The sequence below is a fragment of the Cetorhinus maximus genome, chromosome 18, assembly GCF_964194155.1.
Source record: "Cetorhinus maximus chromosome 18, sCetMax3.hap1.1, whole genome shotgun sequence".
Taxonomy (NCBI): Eukaryota; Metazoa; Chordata; class Chondrichthyes; order Lamniformes; family Cetorhinidae; genus Cetorhinus; species Cetorhinus maximus.
The window spans coordinates 87,285,084-87,303,941 of NC_135896.1; the positions used below are offsets into that span (position 1 = coordinate 87,285,084).

General features: G+C 40.3%; 1 protein-coding gene across 8 annotated transcripts in view; it reads right to left on the minus strand.

The window, feature by feature from the left end:
- The window catches only part of sipa1l1 (signal-induced proliferation-associated 1 like 1), a 366,264-nt gene that overhangs the window by 50,905 nt on the left and 296,501 nt on the right, over nt 1–18,858 (minus strand). For all 8 annotated transcript variants that reach the window (XR_013579509.1, XM_078563125.1, XM_078563127.1 and 5 more), the window contains one exon: nt 13,987–14,108. Coding sequence is in view for 7 of the 8 variants with exons in the window: in XM_078563125.1 (XP_078419251.1) it covers nt 13,987–14,108 (122 nt within the window). In the remaining variant the exon portion in view is untranslated. The remainder of the gene's footprint in view (nt 1–13,986; nt 14,109–18,858) is intronic.

The following is an 18,858-nucleotide window of genomic DNA, read 5'->3' on the forward strand; positions in this document are numbered from 1 at the left end:
CGATAGAAAAGAATGCACATCCTACCATTGCAACAAGGCAATGTGTTGGGGTTCCACAAGATTGCGAGGTGAAATGAGTATTTAACGAACGTGAATTTTTGTTCTGAAGATGGGGAAACAACAGGCGTCAAACCCCTTTCAGATAGTCCATTCAAACCCTTGCCCATTCCTTGTCAGGTAAATCAGAGCAGCATGTAGACAAGCACACACTGCAGTCCAGTCAAGCAACAATAAAGATAAACCCTATGCCTTTGCTGCCCGCAATCAGTGTGGGATGTTGGTTCCTTACCTGCTACTGAATAGGTAAGGGTGAATGGACTGTTGTTTCTACGTTTCCAAATAAAAAAAAATCCACCCATCATTCATTCACATTTTATCTTGCAATCTTGTGGGTACAGTGGAACCCCAACACATTGTTTCCTGCAGTGGTAGAGTGTACAAGCATTTCTAATGTGAAATATTCTAGCATGTGTAGTTTTGGTAAAGTAGTCATAATGTTGCAAAATTGTTTGTTGCGCTTTTCTGAGATGTGAGAATTTGAGCTAATTTGCCATTCTGGGATTTACAAAAACACTACACAGAAAGCTGCAGCTGTACGCATTTTCCAATAAATGCATTAATTACATCACCTGAAATTGCAATTACAACTGTTTGGAGGACCACAGCCATCATCAGTTTTCAACAAGAATTTAAAACGAATTGTGTAATTTTCAAAGTAAACATCACAGGTCTTCCAGGTTCCATTTTAAACCAGAGTGAAGTCAGTTGAAACCCTCTGTAATTAATCAACAGGTGGTACAGTTCAAATGACCAGACTTGTCAACATAGCTCAGTGTGAGTATCCACATGTATTCTGTGAACTGAAACAAACTCTGGCTTCATTTCAAAAATTACTTATAGTTTATTTTATTTTTTTTGAAGACGACTTGATTTGCAATAAACGTTAAATGTTTGCAGCGTTCACATTCTAGTGAAACTCACACATCACATATACTCCCAACCCACTTTAGAATTGTATCTTGATTTGGGTCTATTGCAGCGAAAACGTCGAAATTCACGATTCATATGGAGTATAACTTTTAGTTTGGGGATTGAATTGATATATGTAAGATGAATGAAAACCCCTGGTGGGAAGCTGGTAAACAGGGCCTAAAGTAATTGTCAAAGGGTGGCCTGTGTTTATTTAATAAGGACAGAGTTGGAAGTGGGAAAACATTAAACAATGGATGGCCCTTTTCTGAGTCTTAGTGGAGACAAGATGTCTACAGTTGTCTCCATAAGGGGTTTAAATTATCCAATGGTTTCCTAGAACAAAGGGAAAGGTTGGGAATTGTTGATGATTAGTTTGAATCTCTACCTGTGACATCATAGGTGTGCCACATTGCCGTGAAGATAGATTTCAGGGAGGATTTTTTTCTTGGTTTTTGGGATTTATCTGTTTTTTTTCTTACTGACATCAAATGAAGAAACTAAGAATTAAAATGTCCGTTCACTGCAGCATTTAAAGAAAATTGAGTGTGTGGTGGAATAATCATTAAATGTATCGTGCTTTGGGAAAGCCTGTATTTTCTTTTGGGACGATGTCCCCTTAAAGGCCATGGGGAAAAAGGGAGTATTCTGAAAGAGAGTTAATTGATTACTTGATTATGACAATTAGGTTCCAAGAAATGCCCATGTAACTTGAGGCTGTTACTTTGAGGTGTCAGCTGTGGCTCAGTTCATAGCACCCTCGCCTTTGAATCAGAGGGTTGTGGGTTCATGTCCCACTCCCGGAAAACCAAGAACTGTGATTGTACTCGAAAGTGTTGCAATCTGTTACTGTTGATAACTCGAAAGAGTTTGAGGCTGTTACTTTGCTGTTCATCCACATGACAAAGGGTAAACAGAAAGTTAATTGAAATGGTGTTAGGTTTCAGCCTGTGTTTCTGTTTGGCAGTTCAAAACCCACTGAGAATTTGAGGAAAAAAGCAAGGCTTTCTCCGAATGGAAGTTTTCGGTTTGGCAATTTTCGTACAGATCCTTGTGGTGAAAGAGGTATCTGAGAATACAGCAGGGGCTGTGTTACTGCATGCGTTATACAGCTGAAAAGGACAGACAGCTAAAGACAGGAATCACAAAGGATTGTGAATTGGACAAGACCAATTGCTGCTGTTTCAATGTTGCCAGAGCCCGCCAAAATGCATAAAGGTGTCAAGAGAAGGGAGTCTCTGTGGATCCTGCACCATCAGGGCTGCCTTAACCAGAATGAGAAAGGGTTCATAAATGTGCACCTTGTTGGTGGTAACAGAGTTTTGGCAGGGGGGGGGGGGGAGGAGGAATGTTGAGGGCTTCAGATGGAATAAGGCTACTAGTGAATGTGACTCAAGGGCTGAAATGATAGAGCAGGAAATGAGAGATCCTACATGGCAGAGGCAGAGTTAGAAAGTCTGAGAGATTGCACATGGTACCACATTAGTGTGGAAAGTAAAGCAAGCACTTGTAACTACTCGGGACGTATCTTTGTTCTACTGGCTATTTAAAATGAAACTTACCTCTTATTGAAATATCCTTTGCCTGTTAACTAATGTTTGAATTATGTCGGTTTGCTTTAGTAAAAGTGATATCTTGTCCAGCCATTTTCTTTCCATTGGCTTCATGAGGATACCTTTCTTTTTAAAAAGCTATCGGTCTCTACGGGGATTGTAACAATTGATACATTTTCAAACTTGGTAATTATTTGTATTGTAGCCTATGTACTAATCTGCTGCTCTTAAGTTTCTGTTTTTATTTCAGGTTTTCCTGTCAACCTAAGTTGCTCTGGTTTTTCCTCAATTCTGGCCTTTAACATTTAGTTCTGAAGTAAACATTACTGAACTATTGAGGAAAAAGTAGTTAAAAAACCATCAGCTGTTTTCACTGAACTTTTTTAAACAAACAACCTTGATTAAAAATGCGTTTTAATGATATTTCACAGCTGCAGACTTGCAGAGTGCCCAAATGCACCAACTGGTGACAGATGAGAATCAATGTAAAGAAATGCAAAAGCTTTACTCACTGGGATGAAGCATCCCTGAAAGGAGTAATACTTAAATGGAAAGAGATCTGGTGGGCCCCAGGTTGACAAATTGAATATATTGTAGCAATATTTGGTGGGAGTGAGTGAAGCATATCAGATATTGGGATGTATTATTAGGCCAATAATGAGCTGAAATAGTGAGGCAGTCACCTCTTCTCTTTAATCCTATATTCCTATATCCCCAAAATGTTCTTTGTTAATGTGTGGAAGGCCAAGGTACCCTGATTAGTTCTACCGCTAGAGAGACAGAGGTGGTGGGGATGAGATGCAGGCAAACTAGATCTCCAAGCATGGAAGCTTCTACCCAGCACAAAGCTATTATTGAGAAAGAGATTTTAGAACACAAGTCTGACCACTGTATCCAACGCTATGCGTCATTTAACATGTCAAACTTCGGAGTGAGGAATGTAAAGCGCCCTCCCTAAGATAATGGCTAGCTCTTTTTGCTGAAGTTTTATACATTTTGCTCTCGTGTACAAGTACTGTGAAGGTGCCCACACCACTCAGCAGGAACAACTAGCCAAATCTAACTAGTGGTGGTATTTAGAAACACTAAACAGTATGCTGAACCTTATGTGGCTATTTTAAGAGTCTTTTAAAGGGCACCATCCCTAAACTTGGAGTGGAACAAGTATGCTAAGCAAACCCTGAGACTGCGGAATTACCCTGTGTGTTCTCCAAGCAGAGACCATCACCGAGTATGAGGCTCAGAGCAGATAAATAAAATTTTGGTATTTAGTACTTAGTGTCTTTTGGTTTATCATTGCTGGGAAGTTAGTCAACATGTTTAATGCCGAATTGCGTAACATTTAATAATCCCAATACAAAATTAAAAACTTATATCAATTCAATGCTGAAAGCAACAATTCTACTCAACCCATAGTATGAGAACTATTTGCAATAATAACACTGAATTAGTGAACTGATATGAGTTTTATTCTTTGAGAGATAATTTTTGAGACAACCCATTTCCCTTGATAGTAAAAATCAGAAAAGTGCCAAACAGCCCTTGTTTCAGCCCTGGATCAGGTGTTAATAGCTTCTTTATGGTAAATTTAGGGCTCAGAAAATTAAAATCCTTTTGAGTAGATCCAACAATCATGAGACTCTTCTATACGGCTGTAGTTGAGAGTGCTATCCTTTTTGGATGTCTCTCCTGGTACTGTGGTCTCAGAAAATCAAACTCTAAGGGTACAGAGATTACTGAACTAGACAGAAAGGGTACTTGATGAGCTAATCTTTCTTGACAAAATCTATTCTCAGAGTTCGAACAAAGTAACAACTGTCACGAGCATCCAGAATCACCCCTTGTTTCAGTCTCACTGTTGGATACATTCAGGGAAAAGGATACAATCCCACAGAAGCAGGAGATATGGATTCCTGAACTTGTCTGTGCCCTTCTCTATAAAGGCTTTTAAAAGGAATTGGATGAATGGATGAGGATACGCACTCATGATGGGGACTCACTGACTGATTGGGAGAGTTTTGTTTAAATAGGTTTTAATTAAAGTTGGACCTCTGTGATAGGGTAATTTTCTTTCTTTTTGTCATTATTCATTTATATATAAATTTTGAATGAACGGGCAATGTAACCAAAATTAATTTCCATGCGGACAATAAAGTGAAATTGAATTGAATATTGCTAGTGGTACATGCAATGCTCTTCACAGGAGTACAAATTGGTGGAAAGGAAACATACCTTTCACTCAACTTCACTCTTTGCATATTATCAAGGGTCAATTTTTTTTAGGAACTGGTAAATTCTACAAAAAAAATATGAAATGCCAAGAGACATAAAGGAACCAAAACTGCAAATGCTGGATGTAGACCCTTTGCCAGGACATACATGAAACTTCACTTTCTTTCATGAAAAATGCTTTAGTGTGCCTTGGGCTCAAACCATTGGGGCACCCCCTGTAGGTATCTGATTTACCAACCATAACGATGAACACTTAGGAACCACAATACAAGATTCATAATCTACAGCTACAGACTGGGATTTGAAGATCAGAGCCAAGCCCAATGCATTTAATTAGAAAAATAGTGCTACTCAGCAATGTAACAGGTCAGATGGTTAAAAACACAAATGACTTTTATAAGAAAAGAAAGCAAAAATGCAAACACTTTGCTGGATTTCAGTGTCAGTAGTACAAGTTAACGGATGACACTGTTGATTATGCCCAAGTTCACTGATGTTCAACCCAGTTTAAAAAATAAACTTGCGTCATTAGTTCCTGGGTGTTACAGGAGTTACTTTGATGGCCATGGATACGCAGCAGGGGGATGGGCGGTTTCACATTCATTATTGTCATCACAATTACCATGAATCTTCAGAGCTAAACTATATCCTGTCGAACACACTGCAATTTGATGCACATGATAATGACAGGCTTTTGCAGACAGAACAGATGGTGGGTCAGGCAAGAGAAAAGAGAGAAAGAACAAGAAAGAGAACACGAGAACACTGCATGTAATAAGAAACTCATTTAATATGGAAATGAGGACAAGGCCTTTCTGGCAACAGCAGAGCTTTCAAATATTTGGAAGTAGTTCAGACTGCTAGTGTGTTTTAGCTTTACTGCATTTGCACTTCAAATAAAATCTGAACCAAAGGCCCAACCTTCCAGTCTTAGAAATCTCTCAAGAATCACTGCACAAATTGTAAGACATTCACCATAACACTTTAGCTTAAATATAAAGCGTAATGGAAAAAAGTATTTTCAAAGAGGATCATGTTTCTATTGGCCACTGAGAAGTGAGTCAATTAAAACTGATCTTGTTGTCACTTGAATGAGTTTATAGGTCTTTCTTAAAATCAAAAAAAAAATGTATTTCGCAAATACAATACAGATGCACAATTAGTGAGCACATTACATCCTTTCCATTTGAATAACCATATCTAGTTCATCTACATTGCTCTTTTCAATCCTGAAATTACCTGTTCTTGGCCTGAATCCTAGGCTTCTCAATAGCAATTGACAAGGGCATGTTTTCTATTGTTGTGCAATATCCTACAAATTTCAACAACTACAGCTTATAACATGATTTGGTGCTTGTGTACTGAATATTTGTAAAAAAAAACATTCTCCAAGGCAGTGAAAAACAGCATTTTCTGCATGCACTCATAACAAATGGGCAACTTATCCTGGTCGGAATGGCTAATGTATGATTACACATAGCATCAAAACATCTTCGACCCTGCATTTCTTTGACCGTTAATATTTGAGTTAGAATGATTGAGCACTTAGGCAATTATGCACCGATCAGGGAGTCATCATGGATTTGTGATATGGGACATGTCAGACGAATTGAAGTTGAACTTTTTAAGGAGATCGTTAACATGATAGATAAGGAGCATTCTATAAATGTTGTCTATACAGACTTTCAGACTACACTTCAAAAGATTCTTTCAAGAGATGAATTGCAAATACAAAAGTGCACAGAATTGGAGGTTACCTTGTGACATGGATTGGTAATAGTTTTGCAGGCAAGAGACAGAAAAGAGTAGGCATTAAGAAAACATTCTTAGCAGGGCGTGACAAAATATATATAAGGATGACGTGTATCATGCCAGTCCAGGCATGAAGGTATTACAATTTTTAAAAAAAAGTTGTATTCATTTTAAAATGGGCCCTGATGAACTGCAAGATGGCTGCTGAGGGATCGTCTGCCTTTTGCAACTTCAACAGTCTAGCAAGCTTTCTGGAAAGTCCCAAATTGGATTATGTCTCCCTTCAATGGACATGTCTAAACAACACTCTTCTGTGGAATTTCACAACTGCCATTGTCAAGGAATTGTAAAGTAACAAATATAACCCCTCTATTCATGAAGGGAGGGATGCAGAAAAAAGTTAGCTCGACGTCTATCATGGGGCAGGTGTTAGAATCAAATCATTAAGGAAGTTATAGCTGGGCATTTAAAGAAGCTCAACATAATCGGGAACAGTCAGCATGGTTTTGTGAAAGGGAAAGCATGTTTAACAAATTTATTGGAGTTCTTTGAAGAAGTAACAGTGTGCTGTGAATAAAGGGGAGCCTGTAGACGTGCTGTACTTAGCTTTCCAGAAGGCAATTGATATGGTGCCACATCAAAGGTTACTGCGGAAAATAAAAGCTCATGGTGTAGGGGGTAACATATTAGCATGGATAGAAGATTGGCTGGCTGGCAGAAAACTGAGTATGCATAAATGGGTCTTTTTCTGATTGGCAGGATGTGATGAGTGGAGTCCTGCAGGGGTCTACTGGGGCCTCAACTTTAAACAATTTATATCAATGACTTAAATGAGAGGAGTGAAGGCATGATAGCTAAATTAGCAAATGACACAAAGATAGGTAGGAAAGTGGGTTGTGAAGAGGAAAAAAGGAGGCTGCAGACAGATATAGGTAGGTTGAGTGAGTGGGCAAAAATATGGCAGATGGAATATAATGTGGGAACATATGAGGTTGTTCACTTTGGCAGGAAGAATAAAAAAGCAGAGTATTACTTAAATGGAGAACGGTTGCAGATTTCTGAGGTGGAGAGTGATCTAGGTGTTCTAGTGCGTGAGTCACAAGAAGTTGGTATGCAGGTACAGTAAGTAATTAAGGTGGCTAATGGAATGCTATCCTTTATTACAAGAGGAATTGAACATAAAAGTGAGGGCGTAATGCTTCAGTTATACAAGGCAGTAGTGAGACCATATCTCAAACAGCGCGTGCAGTTTTGGTCTCCTTATTTAAGAAAGGATGTAAATGCTTTGGAGGCAGTTCAGAGGGGTTTTTTTTTATTCATTCATGGGATGTGGGCTTCCCTGGCTGGGCCAGCATTTGTTGTCTATCCCTAGTTGCCCTTGAGGAGATGGTGGTGAGCTGCCTTCTTGAACTGCCTTAGTCCATGTGGTGTAGGTACACCCACAATGCTGTTAGGAAGGGATTTCCAGGATTTTGACCCAGCGACAGTGAAGGAATGGCGATATATTTCCAAGTCAGGATGGTGAGTGACTCGGAGGGGAACTGCCAGGTGGTGGTTTTCCCATCGATCTGCTGCCCTTGTCCTTCTAGATGGGCAGCTGCCTCCTTATTAGATTGATACCTGGAATGACCAGGTTGTCTTATGAGGAAAGGTTAGACAGACTGGGCTTGTTTCCACTGGAGTTTAGAAGAGTGAGGGGTGACTTGATTGAAGTATATAAGATCCTGAGCGGTAGTGACAAGGTGGATGTGGATGGGTTGTCCTTTTAGGGCAGAGATGAGATTTTTTTTTTCCTATCAGAGGGTTGTGAGATCTTGGAACTCTCTGCCTTAGAAGGTGGTGGAGGCAGGGTCATTGAATATTTTTAAGGTGGAGTTTGATTTCCTTGCCTAACAAGGTTATTGGAGGAAGATGGCAATGTGAAATTCAAAACACACAGTTCAGCCATGATATTAATGAATGGTGGAGCAGGCTCAAGGGGCCAAATGGTTATGTCTGCTCCTATTTCGTATGTTCATATGTAAAGCTTTTTCCAAAACACAGACAACAAACTCCCAGACTTTGCAGGGTACAACACAGATTGGCCAGAATGATACTGGAGCTCAAAAGGATACATTGCAAGGACAAATTGCAAAAACTTGGTGCCTGGAGTTTGGAAAGATGAGGGGTCATCTAATCAAGGTATTCAAAACGATAAAGGGGTTTAATAGGGTAGATACAGATAAATTCTTCCCCTGTGAAGCCCCACCCAGAGAATCTAGAACATGGATGCACCAGGCCATTTAGGAGTTGAACCAGGAAGCATTTCTTCTCACAAAAGGTAGTGGAAATTTGAAACTCTCTTTCTCAAAAGGCAATGAATACTGGATCAATTTGAAATTTAAAAACTCGAGATTGATCTTTTTGGTACAGATGTCAAAGGGATACAAAGTAAAGCTGGATAAGTGATGTTTGAGGTACAGTTCAGTCATAATGGAAGAACAGGTAGGTTCAAGGGGCTGAATAGTCTAATCTTGTTTCGATATTCCTACAAATACTTCAGATCAGAGGTACTAGATTGGAGCCTGCCATTTCCCTTACTGCAAACATAGCTGCTAACAGTCCAACTTTTACCTAAGATAACCCTTACAGTCCCAATTCACAGTAAACAATAAATCACAATAACCTGCATTTCTGTAGTTTCGCTAATGTAGTAAAACACCCAAATGCGCTTCACAGGAGAGTTAAACAAAGATTTACATCGGGCCACAAAGAGACATCAGGACAAATGTACAAAGATTTGGTCAAAGAGATAGGTTTTTAAGGAGCAGCTTAAAGTAGGAGACACACCAAGAAATTGAGGGAGGGAATTCCAGAGTTTAGGGTAGCTGAAGGCACGGCCACCAGCAATTAAAATTGGGCCAAAGAGGCCAAAATTAAACAAGTGTATGGATCTCAAAAGATTGTCGGGATAGAAGTTGTTACACAGGTAGGGAGAAGCAAGGCCATGGAGGGATTTGAAACATGGATAATTTTTTTTAAACTGAAGTGCTGCCAAACCAGGAACTAATGAAGGTCAACAAGCACTGGGGTGACTGAAACAGTGTACGTTGGGGTATAAGCAGTAGAGCTTTGGATGAGATCAAGTTTACGTAGAAGGTAAGATGGGAGAAATTGTCCAGGGAAGTATTGGAATAATCAAGTCTAGGAGATAACAAAGGCACGAGTATAGGTTTCAGCAGCAGATATCAGGTGATGTTATGGAGGTGAAAGGCTGCTATCTTGTTGATGGAGAGGATGTGTGGTTGGGAAGCTTATATCTGCGTCAAGCATGACACCAAGGTTGCGAACAGTCTGTTTCAGTTCCAGCACAGTTGCCAGGGAGAGAGATGGAATCAGAGGAAAGAGTTTGTGGCTGAAGAAAAGTTTTCTCTTTCGAATATTTAGTTGGTTGAAATTTCTGCTTATCCAGTAACAGGTGTCAGACAAGCAGTTTGACAGATCAGAGTGCGGGGAGGCAAGTTGAGAGGGTTGGTGGAGAAATACAGCTGGGGGCCGTAAGCATGCAAGTGGAATATGACATGTTTGCAAAGACTGTCAACCATCTACAAGGCACAAGTCAGGAGTGTGATGGAACACTCTCCACTTGCCTGGATGAGCGCAGCTCCCACAACACTCAAGAAGCTTGACACCATCCAGGACAAAGCAGCCCGCTTGGTTGGCACCACATCCACAAACATTCACTCCCTCCACCACCGATGCACAGTTACAGCAGTGTGTACCATCTACAAGATACACTGCAGGAATTCACCAAGGCTCCTTCGACAGAACCTTCCAAACCCACGACCACTACCATCTAGAAGGACAAGGGCAGCAGATAGATGGGAACACCACCACCTGCAAGTTCCCCTCCAAGTCATTCACCATCCTGATTTGGAAATATATCGCCGTTCCTTCACTATCGCTGGGTCAAAATCCTGGAACTCCCTTCCTAACAGCACTGTGGGTGTACCTACCCTACATGGACTGCAGTGGTTCAAGAAGGCAGCTCACCACCACCTTCTCAAGGGCAACTAGGGCTGGCAATAAATGCTGGCCCGGCCAGCGCAGCCGACATCCCGTGAATGAATTTTAAAAATGAATTTGGTTGTATTCTCATCAGAGCCTTGAAGATTTCTGAATTCAGTTGCCCACTTTACAATGAGAGAGTGATACCCCACCAACTTACACTGGTAAAATTCCTCTGATGGAAAAAATGTTTCTCTGAATTCTAAACCAAACGGAAAACAAAAGAAAAAACTTGTCTTTTTGGGGATTGATCCATAATTGCTTCCTCATTTGCATCTTTGCACCAGAACACCAAAGAAGTAGAGCCTTTGCTTACTGAAATAAAAGCAAAATACCACAGGTGCTGGAAATCTGAAATGCAAACAGCAAGTGCTGGAAAAGCGCATCAGGTCTGGCAGCATCCACGGAGAGAGAAACAGAGTTAATGTTTTGAGTCCAATATGACTCTTCTTTGGAACCGAAGTTCCAAACAAAACGTCAACTACATTTCTCTCTCCACAGATACTGCCAGGCCTGCTAAGTTTTTCCAGCACTTTCCATTCTTATCATCTTTGTTTACTACATAAAACTGAGTGGAGATTGCACATTGGTCCAAGAAATGGCAAGCAGATGTTCATTGCTGATTGCCTAGGTGAGATGCAATTGAAGTGATCTACTTATTCTATGCAGCATCACTCTGGTTATAATTACTGGGTGAGAAATTGCCAGCAGTAGAACATGCTGTCCAGAAGTCAATGAACTTCATGCTTCTCCAACCACCCAGTACAACCATGGTAGGAGTTGTTCAATGTATTGTTTTAACTCTTTAGCACTCAGTCACCTTAAAAAAAACTTCCATCTGTACAGCACTTTGTTACATTGTAATGTCTCAATTTATGCAATGAAATGTCTCGTAGCTCGAAAACAATTCTAAAATGGACATCCGACAAGATCAGATAGGAACATAGGGCTTGAGAACAGTAGGTCATTCAGCACTTCAAGCCTGCTCCACCATTCAATAAGATTCAATAAGGCTAATGTGGTTGTGGTAGGAACTTTTTCTGGCAATCAAATATTAATTATTACACAAAGAGAATTACACCAGCAATGACATGCGCATCTCTCATTAATAGATTTTGATAGCAACTACTCAAGTGGTGTGCATCGCATGACTTATAAATTAAGATGTCTATCTTGGAGGGCAAACTGTGGCAATGTGGTATGCCACATTGTGGATTAAATCATTTCTTGTTGGAAGTCACTGAGGTTGAATGTTGTGGTTGCAGCTGGGACACACAACATTGCGCGAAAGTTGAAGGAAAGAAACGGAGTTCAGGGAGAAAACAAAACTTGACATAAATCAAAGAGTAAGGCAGTAATGGAGCAGGTAGGAGAAAGACTACAAAACATAAGCAACTAGAGATCTACACGAGAGAGACAGCGAATTGTTGGAATTAGAGCAGGAAGCAAAAAGCAGACCGGGAGAAAAAACTGCTCGATACAAATAAAAAGGAAATGTGAAATAATCTATTTTTTATTCTCCCCTTCCTTTGGCCATGGTGATTTTCTTTTGAATCCTTGGACTGTGAAGTGATGTGAGACATGGGAACTTACAATATCAAAATTGTCTTGTGACAGAAATTATGCTCAAATTTACATTCAACTTTTTTTTTTACCCAAAACTCCAGCAGCCTAAATATATGGAAAATTCATAATTGAGAATTAATAAACATATGAAGAGGCTATTTACAAGCAGAATAAACTAATATTCCAACTGGTATTTCTTTGGATTGAACACAGTATCGCAATCTAATTGCATTAATATGATGTACTGCAGATAAGCACAAAACTTTGGGCTGGATTGTACACTCATTGACTGAGTTGCCTATCTAGCTTTATATCATAAAGCTTCTTTCTGTTGTTCCTGATGGAGTAATTCTCAAAAACTTTCAAAAATGCAACGAAGCGTTAAATTCACCTTCAAAAATGAAATGAAGCATTAAATTCACACAGCAGCTTTAAGCTCAAATATTATTCCTTGATGGAAATGATATATAGCTCTGTAACTTCATCGCAGTGCTTCTTTTAAAAAAAAAATCCTTCAATCTGAGTTTGAAAATAAAGTCTGTGCTTTTAACACTTAAAGACAGCAGAGGGAGAAAGTAAATCAGATTACACATTATCACATCACTTGATAAAAATATTTCTAATAATTCAAAATGAACATAACTATTTGATTAAACATTTGAAGCAGCCAAAACATTCACCTGTCTTTACCCTTTCTAAAATGCTAACGACCTATTGCACACTTTCAACCATTTAACATTTTTAAAGACTTCAGGATTTGCAGTTTGTTTCTGTTTATCTCTATTCTTTGATTTATTACATTCCATTAATAATGCCTTTATTGTAGGAGATCTCTGTTGATTTATTCATTGTGATTTTCAGTTGCCTATTTTCTTTGGTTCATTCTCTTCTTGTACATTTGCCAGAAAAAAAACTCTCCTCTCAGCACTTATTATCAAAATGTTATCCTTCTCTCTTTCCTGATGCTGTGTATTTTTAGCACTTTCTGTTTTACAGACTGGCTGTTAAATAAATGGTCACTTGATATATAATTGATTCAGGGAAAATGGGATGAGATGTGCAAAAGTCTCAAAATGAGTGCCCTTACTTCCTTGAATTTTGGTGTTACAACATTCGGCGTCTTAATTCTTACATTCTCGTGTGCCCCTTTTTCCTGGACCAGGTGACAAGTTGGTCGTGTGATAGTGAGGGAGCATGCTGTGAACTGTAGGAAGATATCAATGGACTGGCAAATGGGATTCAGCCTCAGAAAGTGTGAGGTAATGCATTTGGGGAGGGTAAGCAAGGCAAGAGACAAGGGCCTGAATAATGCAGCAGGATTTGGGAGACAGACAGCTCTCCCCACCTCCTGGATGCAAAGTTGGCATGAAATCATCATACTCCATTCCAACCCACCCTGCAGCCATAAAGTGCTGCAGGCAGGCTGAACCAGGCCCAAGTGAGACTTGTGCCCCTCACTGGAGAGGGACACAAATCCTACCCTCTGAAGCTGCCAGCCAATCCAATTGGCCAGTAGCTCTATCAGTCCAGCAACACCAAGAGTGCATCAGTGGCCACTGCTGGGACTGCAAAGAAGGTAGCCCATGGATTCCTGGAGCAGCGAAGTCCAGGGTCTTGGGCAGGAAAGGTTTAGGCAGGCCAGGGAGTGGGGTGGGAGAAGTGGGGGGGAGGGGCGGTTGCAGGGTTGGGGATGAATTCAAGGCTTCAGGCTCATAGGAAGGACACCAGTTTGATCTCAAGGGGGCTGGCAATGTGATTGACTCATATGCCCTCTGAACAAGGGCAATCAGGGATGGGCAATAACTACTGGCCTAGCCAACAATGCCACATCCCATGAACGAATAAGAAAAAAAACCACCATACTAACCAGTTTTCTCCATGTTGCTATCCTCACTTCTCTGCCAAACAGGTGTAGATTTACCACTACCGCCACCTTCATTAAAGCTCAAGCGATCAACTGACCCAGGCGACCGCCGATTAATACCAAATCTGACAATTGAAATTAAAAAGACAAGAGAATTATTACTTCCCGAATAAAACAAATCTCAGACTGGTCAACAGTTTCATAAGTAAACAAATTCAAAGATAATGAAGCAGACTACTTTTTGGATGGTCCAAAAAAAAAAGGCTCAACTATAGAGTGATTTTTTTTTGAAGAGTATATAAAGTGGCCCAATTTTCTTATTTAGCAGATTAATTTCCTTAGGGAATAGTTTAACAACAGAATTTTTTCTATATTGACAAAGTTTGTTATGCAGGCTCATGTGACCATGACGGAGGTACAAACTGACAGTTAAACAGCACGGATACCATCTGTCCACTGTACACACCTCAATACAAACCATGTTGCTGTGGGTCTATCAAGTGGAAGAAATCAGTCAACTGCTCAATTGGTCTCAGTGCCCTCAAGGTGAGGGAGAAACGTGGCCAAGGTCCTGCTCCCAGTCCAGCGACATTCTGGAAGTAGTTGTGGACAGGATTAAGCTAGCTTATGATACGCCTCTTATGGTCAGGTGATCTGCGACACACGGTCAAGCTTCATGCATGCATTGTGCCCATTTAGACAAGGAATGAAAGATTGCCAAATTTGGCACCTATGGAACTGTATCCCACACAAAGTAACAATGGTCTCAGGATTGGAAGTGGTGGGGGGTATAATTGGCAAGATGACATTTTTTAAAAAAAATCTGTCCCTGGTGCCAGCATTTATCACATGGATTGGAGCATTTCAAGAAGGTGGCTCACCACCACCTTCTCAAGGGCAATAAAAATGCTGGCCTAGCCAGCGATGACCCCGCCCCATGAAAAGAACTTTTAAAAAGTTATTCAAAAGATAACAAATGTGATCCAACTGATGAAAGCAGTTTGACGATGCTGAATAGATCACTGGACCAGTACACAATCTCAGGTATTTGATCCATCTTCCACAAGGTGATTGCTGACATCCTCTATGAAATGAGGTGCCTAAAATCAAACTAAACCCTATTTGGTGTTGGTCCCCCAACTTCTTGCATTTCCACCAAACTCAGTAAAACAAACTGGTATCATCTATTTTGAAATTAGGTTAATTATACAAAGTGCTTTATTTGAATGAAACATTTTCAAATTATCGAAATGCCTAGCACTGAAATAGCTCAACATCGGTGTCCTATCCAGCCCTTCTTCCAGATGTTAAGCATACAGCAGGATTTGGAACTTGACTGCGAGACAGAGAGCAATTCTCCTACTGAGTTAGGTTTGGTTTGCAAAGGCAAAGAACTTTGCTTTCTGCCGGTAGACAATGACCATGGGCTCCTTGTTAGTTTTTTTTTTCCTGAATGGCATGTACATTTTAGTTTTAAGCAACTTTACATTGCTGAGGACCTTTCAGCCATTGATTTGGCCTTCAACATGTCAAATTTGATATTTCTGAAAGCTTGAATTAGGTGTTCAGTTTGCCTGAACACACCCTATTTAATGGCTGATCATCATAACAATTTGACATTACCATACAAATAGCAACTTCAAATTATAGGGCACCTATTTCTCTGAAAAATTTAAATGTGTGTATATATGAGAATCCTGTATGCACACACAAGAAATTAATTCATAAAAATTATCTGGAGAAGTAAAAATAGCTCATAATGCTCCTGTACAATCCAAGGGGATTCCAGATTTATGCAATGCTGTCAAAACATCTGCAATTTTCTATATTTGTTGGCTGACAAGCATGTTACTTCTGCTGCATTTTAATAAACATTTGCTTTAACGATGGCTACCGGAAGGAAGAAAGTCCTAACACCATTTTTCTGAATTTTGGATAGCTGCTGCGAGCGAGTATGTCAATCTTTGAAGAGGGTCCCTTAGCCAGAGAAACTTAAAATAATACCACTTAATATTTTTGGCAGGGAAGGGAGGAAGCAAAGATCACAAAAAATGGCAATTATGAATATCCCTTCAAATTTTTTTCTCAAAGGCTAATTTGCATTCCTGAGAATATATAAAAGTTCAAATTCACATCATGATCATTAAAAATATACATGAAGCAATTACTAGAGTAATGGTACAATTATGTACAACATTTGGCAGATTTGTAAAAAGAAAAGCATGGAATTGTATGCTGTGAACAGTTAGAATACAGTATCTGATCTGATCCCTTTTAATTAATTGAATATGCCAATGGGTTTGACAAATGCTATATTTCCATTAGTAAAATGCAAGAATTGTTTGTGAGGCTAATGTGACTGTTTATATAAAGAACCTACATAGCATACATTGTTCATTAGACTAGACTTTTCCCACAGCTCTGTGGTTATGTTGCTCATTGACAAATTCCACAGTGATCAGGAATGTTTTGACAGTGTTAGTCAAGCATTTCTATAAATAAATTTGTCTGATAATAGAAATGGGAGAGACATTTCTGCATTAGAAAAAGAATAATCATCAGGACAACTAGGTTACCTTCACCAATGTGCATGTGTCCATTAGGTGATAATGAGGACAGGTCGTGTTTATGTCAACAGCTTGTTTCAATGAAGTAGGTTAGGGAGGACTAGGGGTTAGAATTTTATGTTATTCAAGGTCAGAACTGGGTTAGAGATCAGCTGGTGATTCTTCTCCCATAGAATAGTGGACCTGTGGAACAGGCTGCTGGCTTGTGAGATGAACACCGACTTGCTGAATTCCTTCAAGCGAGAGCTAGACTAGTTTCTGGCTGGGGTGGTGGCCACCTTGTACAAAAAGGTATGTGCCTGCTAGTGTGAATTAGTGCCAGAGCGATCGATCTCCTGGACTAGCTTTAATCGCATCAGGGGCCTAAGTGAGGAGCTCTCCAGATTTTCTGCCTCCCACCGCCCCCCCATAATTGGCCTGACTTTGATCTGTGTTTTTTGGCCTCTCCAAGGAGGTTGCATGGCTTTCGGGTTGGATGGGGAGTGGATACATTGTGATGCACAAGTCATTGAGATTGTTTGGGGGCAGGCTGGGTGGACCAGGGAATATTTTCCTGTTCAGGATTCGCTCCCTCAAATCTTCAAAGGAGAAGAGAACGGGCCTGAGCAGTGCAATAGGTTTGCAGGCTGTTTTCTCTCTCTCGCTCTGGAACTGTGTGCAGATTAAACTCAGGCTGACCAGGCACAAGGTCTCTCTTCCATTCACGGCTGTAATAATCTCAGGTCTGGTCCTGGTGACGTCAGACAGACAGGATAAGTACCCATAATTAAAAGATAAACTACTTCTAATTTAGCACAAAATCAGGGTTCTAGCTTGAGGCTGACGAGGTAATCATAAAAAGTTCCAATTTACAGTTTCCTTTAAGAAAACTGGACTGAACTGAATTTCAAAACACCTGCTTCTCAGTGGAAACCGTTCCATCAATAAGTGTTTGTAATCACAGTCCACAAAATTAATCATCAAGTTGAAATGATAATCAAATAAGCCAACAGGGAGAATACAAAATAGCTTCCTGTTAATCCATTTGAAATTGAAAAAAAAGGCAAGATACTGCGGATGCTGGAAATCTGAATAAAAGCAGAAAATGCTGGAAAATCTCAGGTCTGGCAGCATGCATGGGGAGAGAAACAGAGTTAACGTTTCAAATCCATACAGCAACATAGAAAATAGGAGCAAGGGTAGGTCATTTGGCTCTTCACGCCTGCTCCCATCATTCAACATGATCATGGCTGATCCTCTATCTCAATGCCATACCCGCACGCTTTCCCCATACATCTGGATGCCCTGAGAGTCCAGAAATCTATTCCCTTGTTAAATGTATTCAGTGATGGCCTCCATAGCCTTCTGTGGTAGAGAATTCCACAGGTTCACCACTCTGAGTGAAAAAGTTTCTCCTCATCTCAGTCCTAAATGGTCTCCCCCATATCCTGAGACTGTGACCTATTGTTCTTGACTCCCTAGCCAGAATAAACAACATCCCTGCATCCAGTCTGACCAGCTCTGTCAGAACTTTATACGTTTCAATGAGACCCCCTCACATTCTTCTAAACTCCAGTGAATACAGTCGTCCCAATTTCTCCTCATACGATAATCATGCCATCCCAGGAATCAGTCTGGTGAATCTTTGCCGCACTCCCTCTATGGCAAGTATATCCTTTCTTAGGTAAGGAGACCAAAACTGCACATAACACTCCAGGTGTGGTCTCACCAAGGCCCTGTACAGCTGCAGTAAGACATCCTTGCTCCTGAACTCAGATCCTCTTGTACTGAAACTCTTTCGAGTTATCAACAGTCACAGATTGCAACTCTTTCGAGTACAATCACAGTTCTTGGTTTCCGGGAGTGGGACATGAACCCACAATCCTCTGATTCAAAGGCGAGGGTGCTATGAACTGAGCCACAGCTGACACCTCTTCCTCTTGTATTGAAGGTGAACATACCATATGCCTTCTTAACTGCTTGCTGCACCTGTATGCTTGCTTTCAGTGACTGGTGTACAAGGACACCCAGGTGCCTTTGTACAACAACATTTCCCAATCTATCACCATTTAAATAATACTCTGCCAATCTGTTTTTCTTATCAAAATCAAGCCATTGTTTCCAGGACTGTCACAGACCTCATCTCCTCCAGAGAACTTCCCTCCATAGCTTCCAACCTCAGTTTCCCAACACCACACAGCCCACTTCTACCTTCTTCCCAAAATCCACAAACAGGACTGTCCTAGTAGACTCATCGTTTCAGCCTGTCCCTGCCCTGCTGAATTAATTTCTTCCCATCTTGATTCCATTCTCTCCTCCCTTGTCCAGT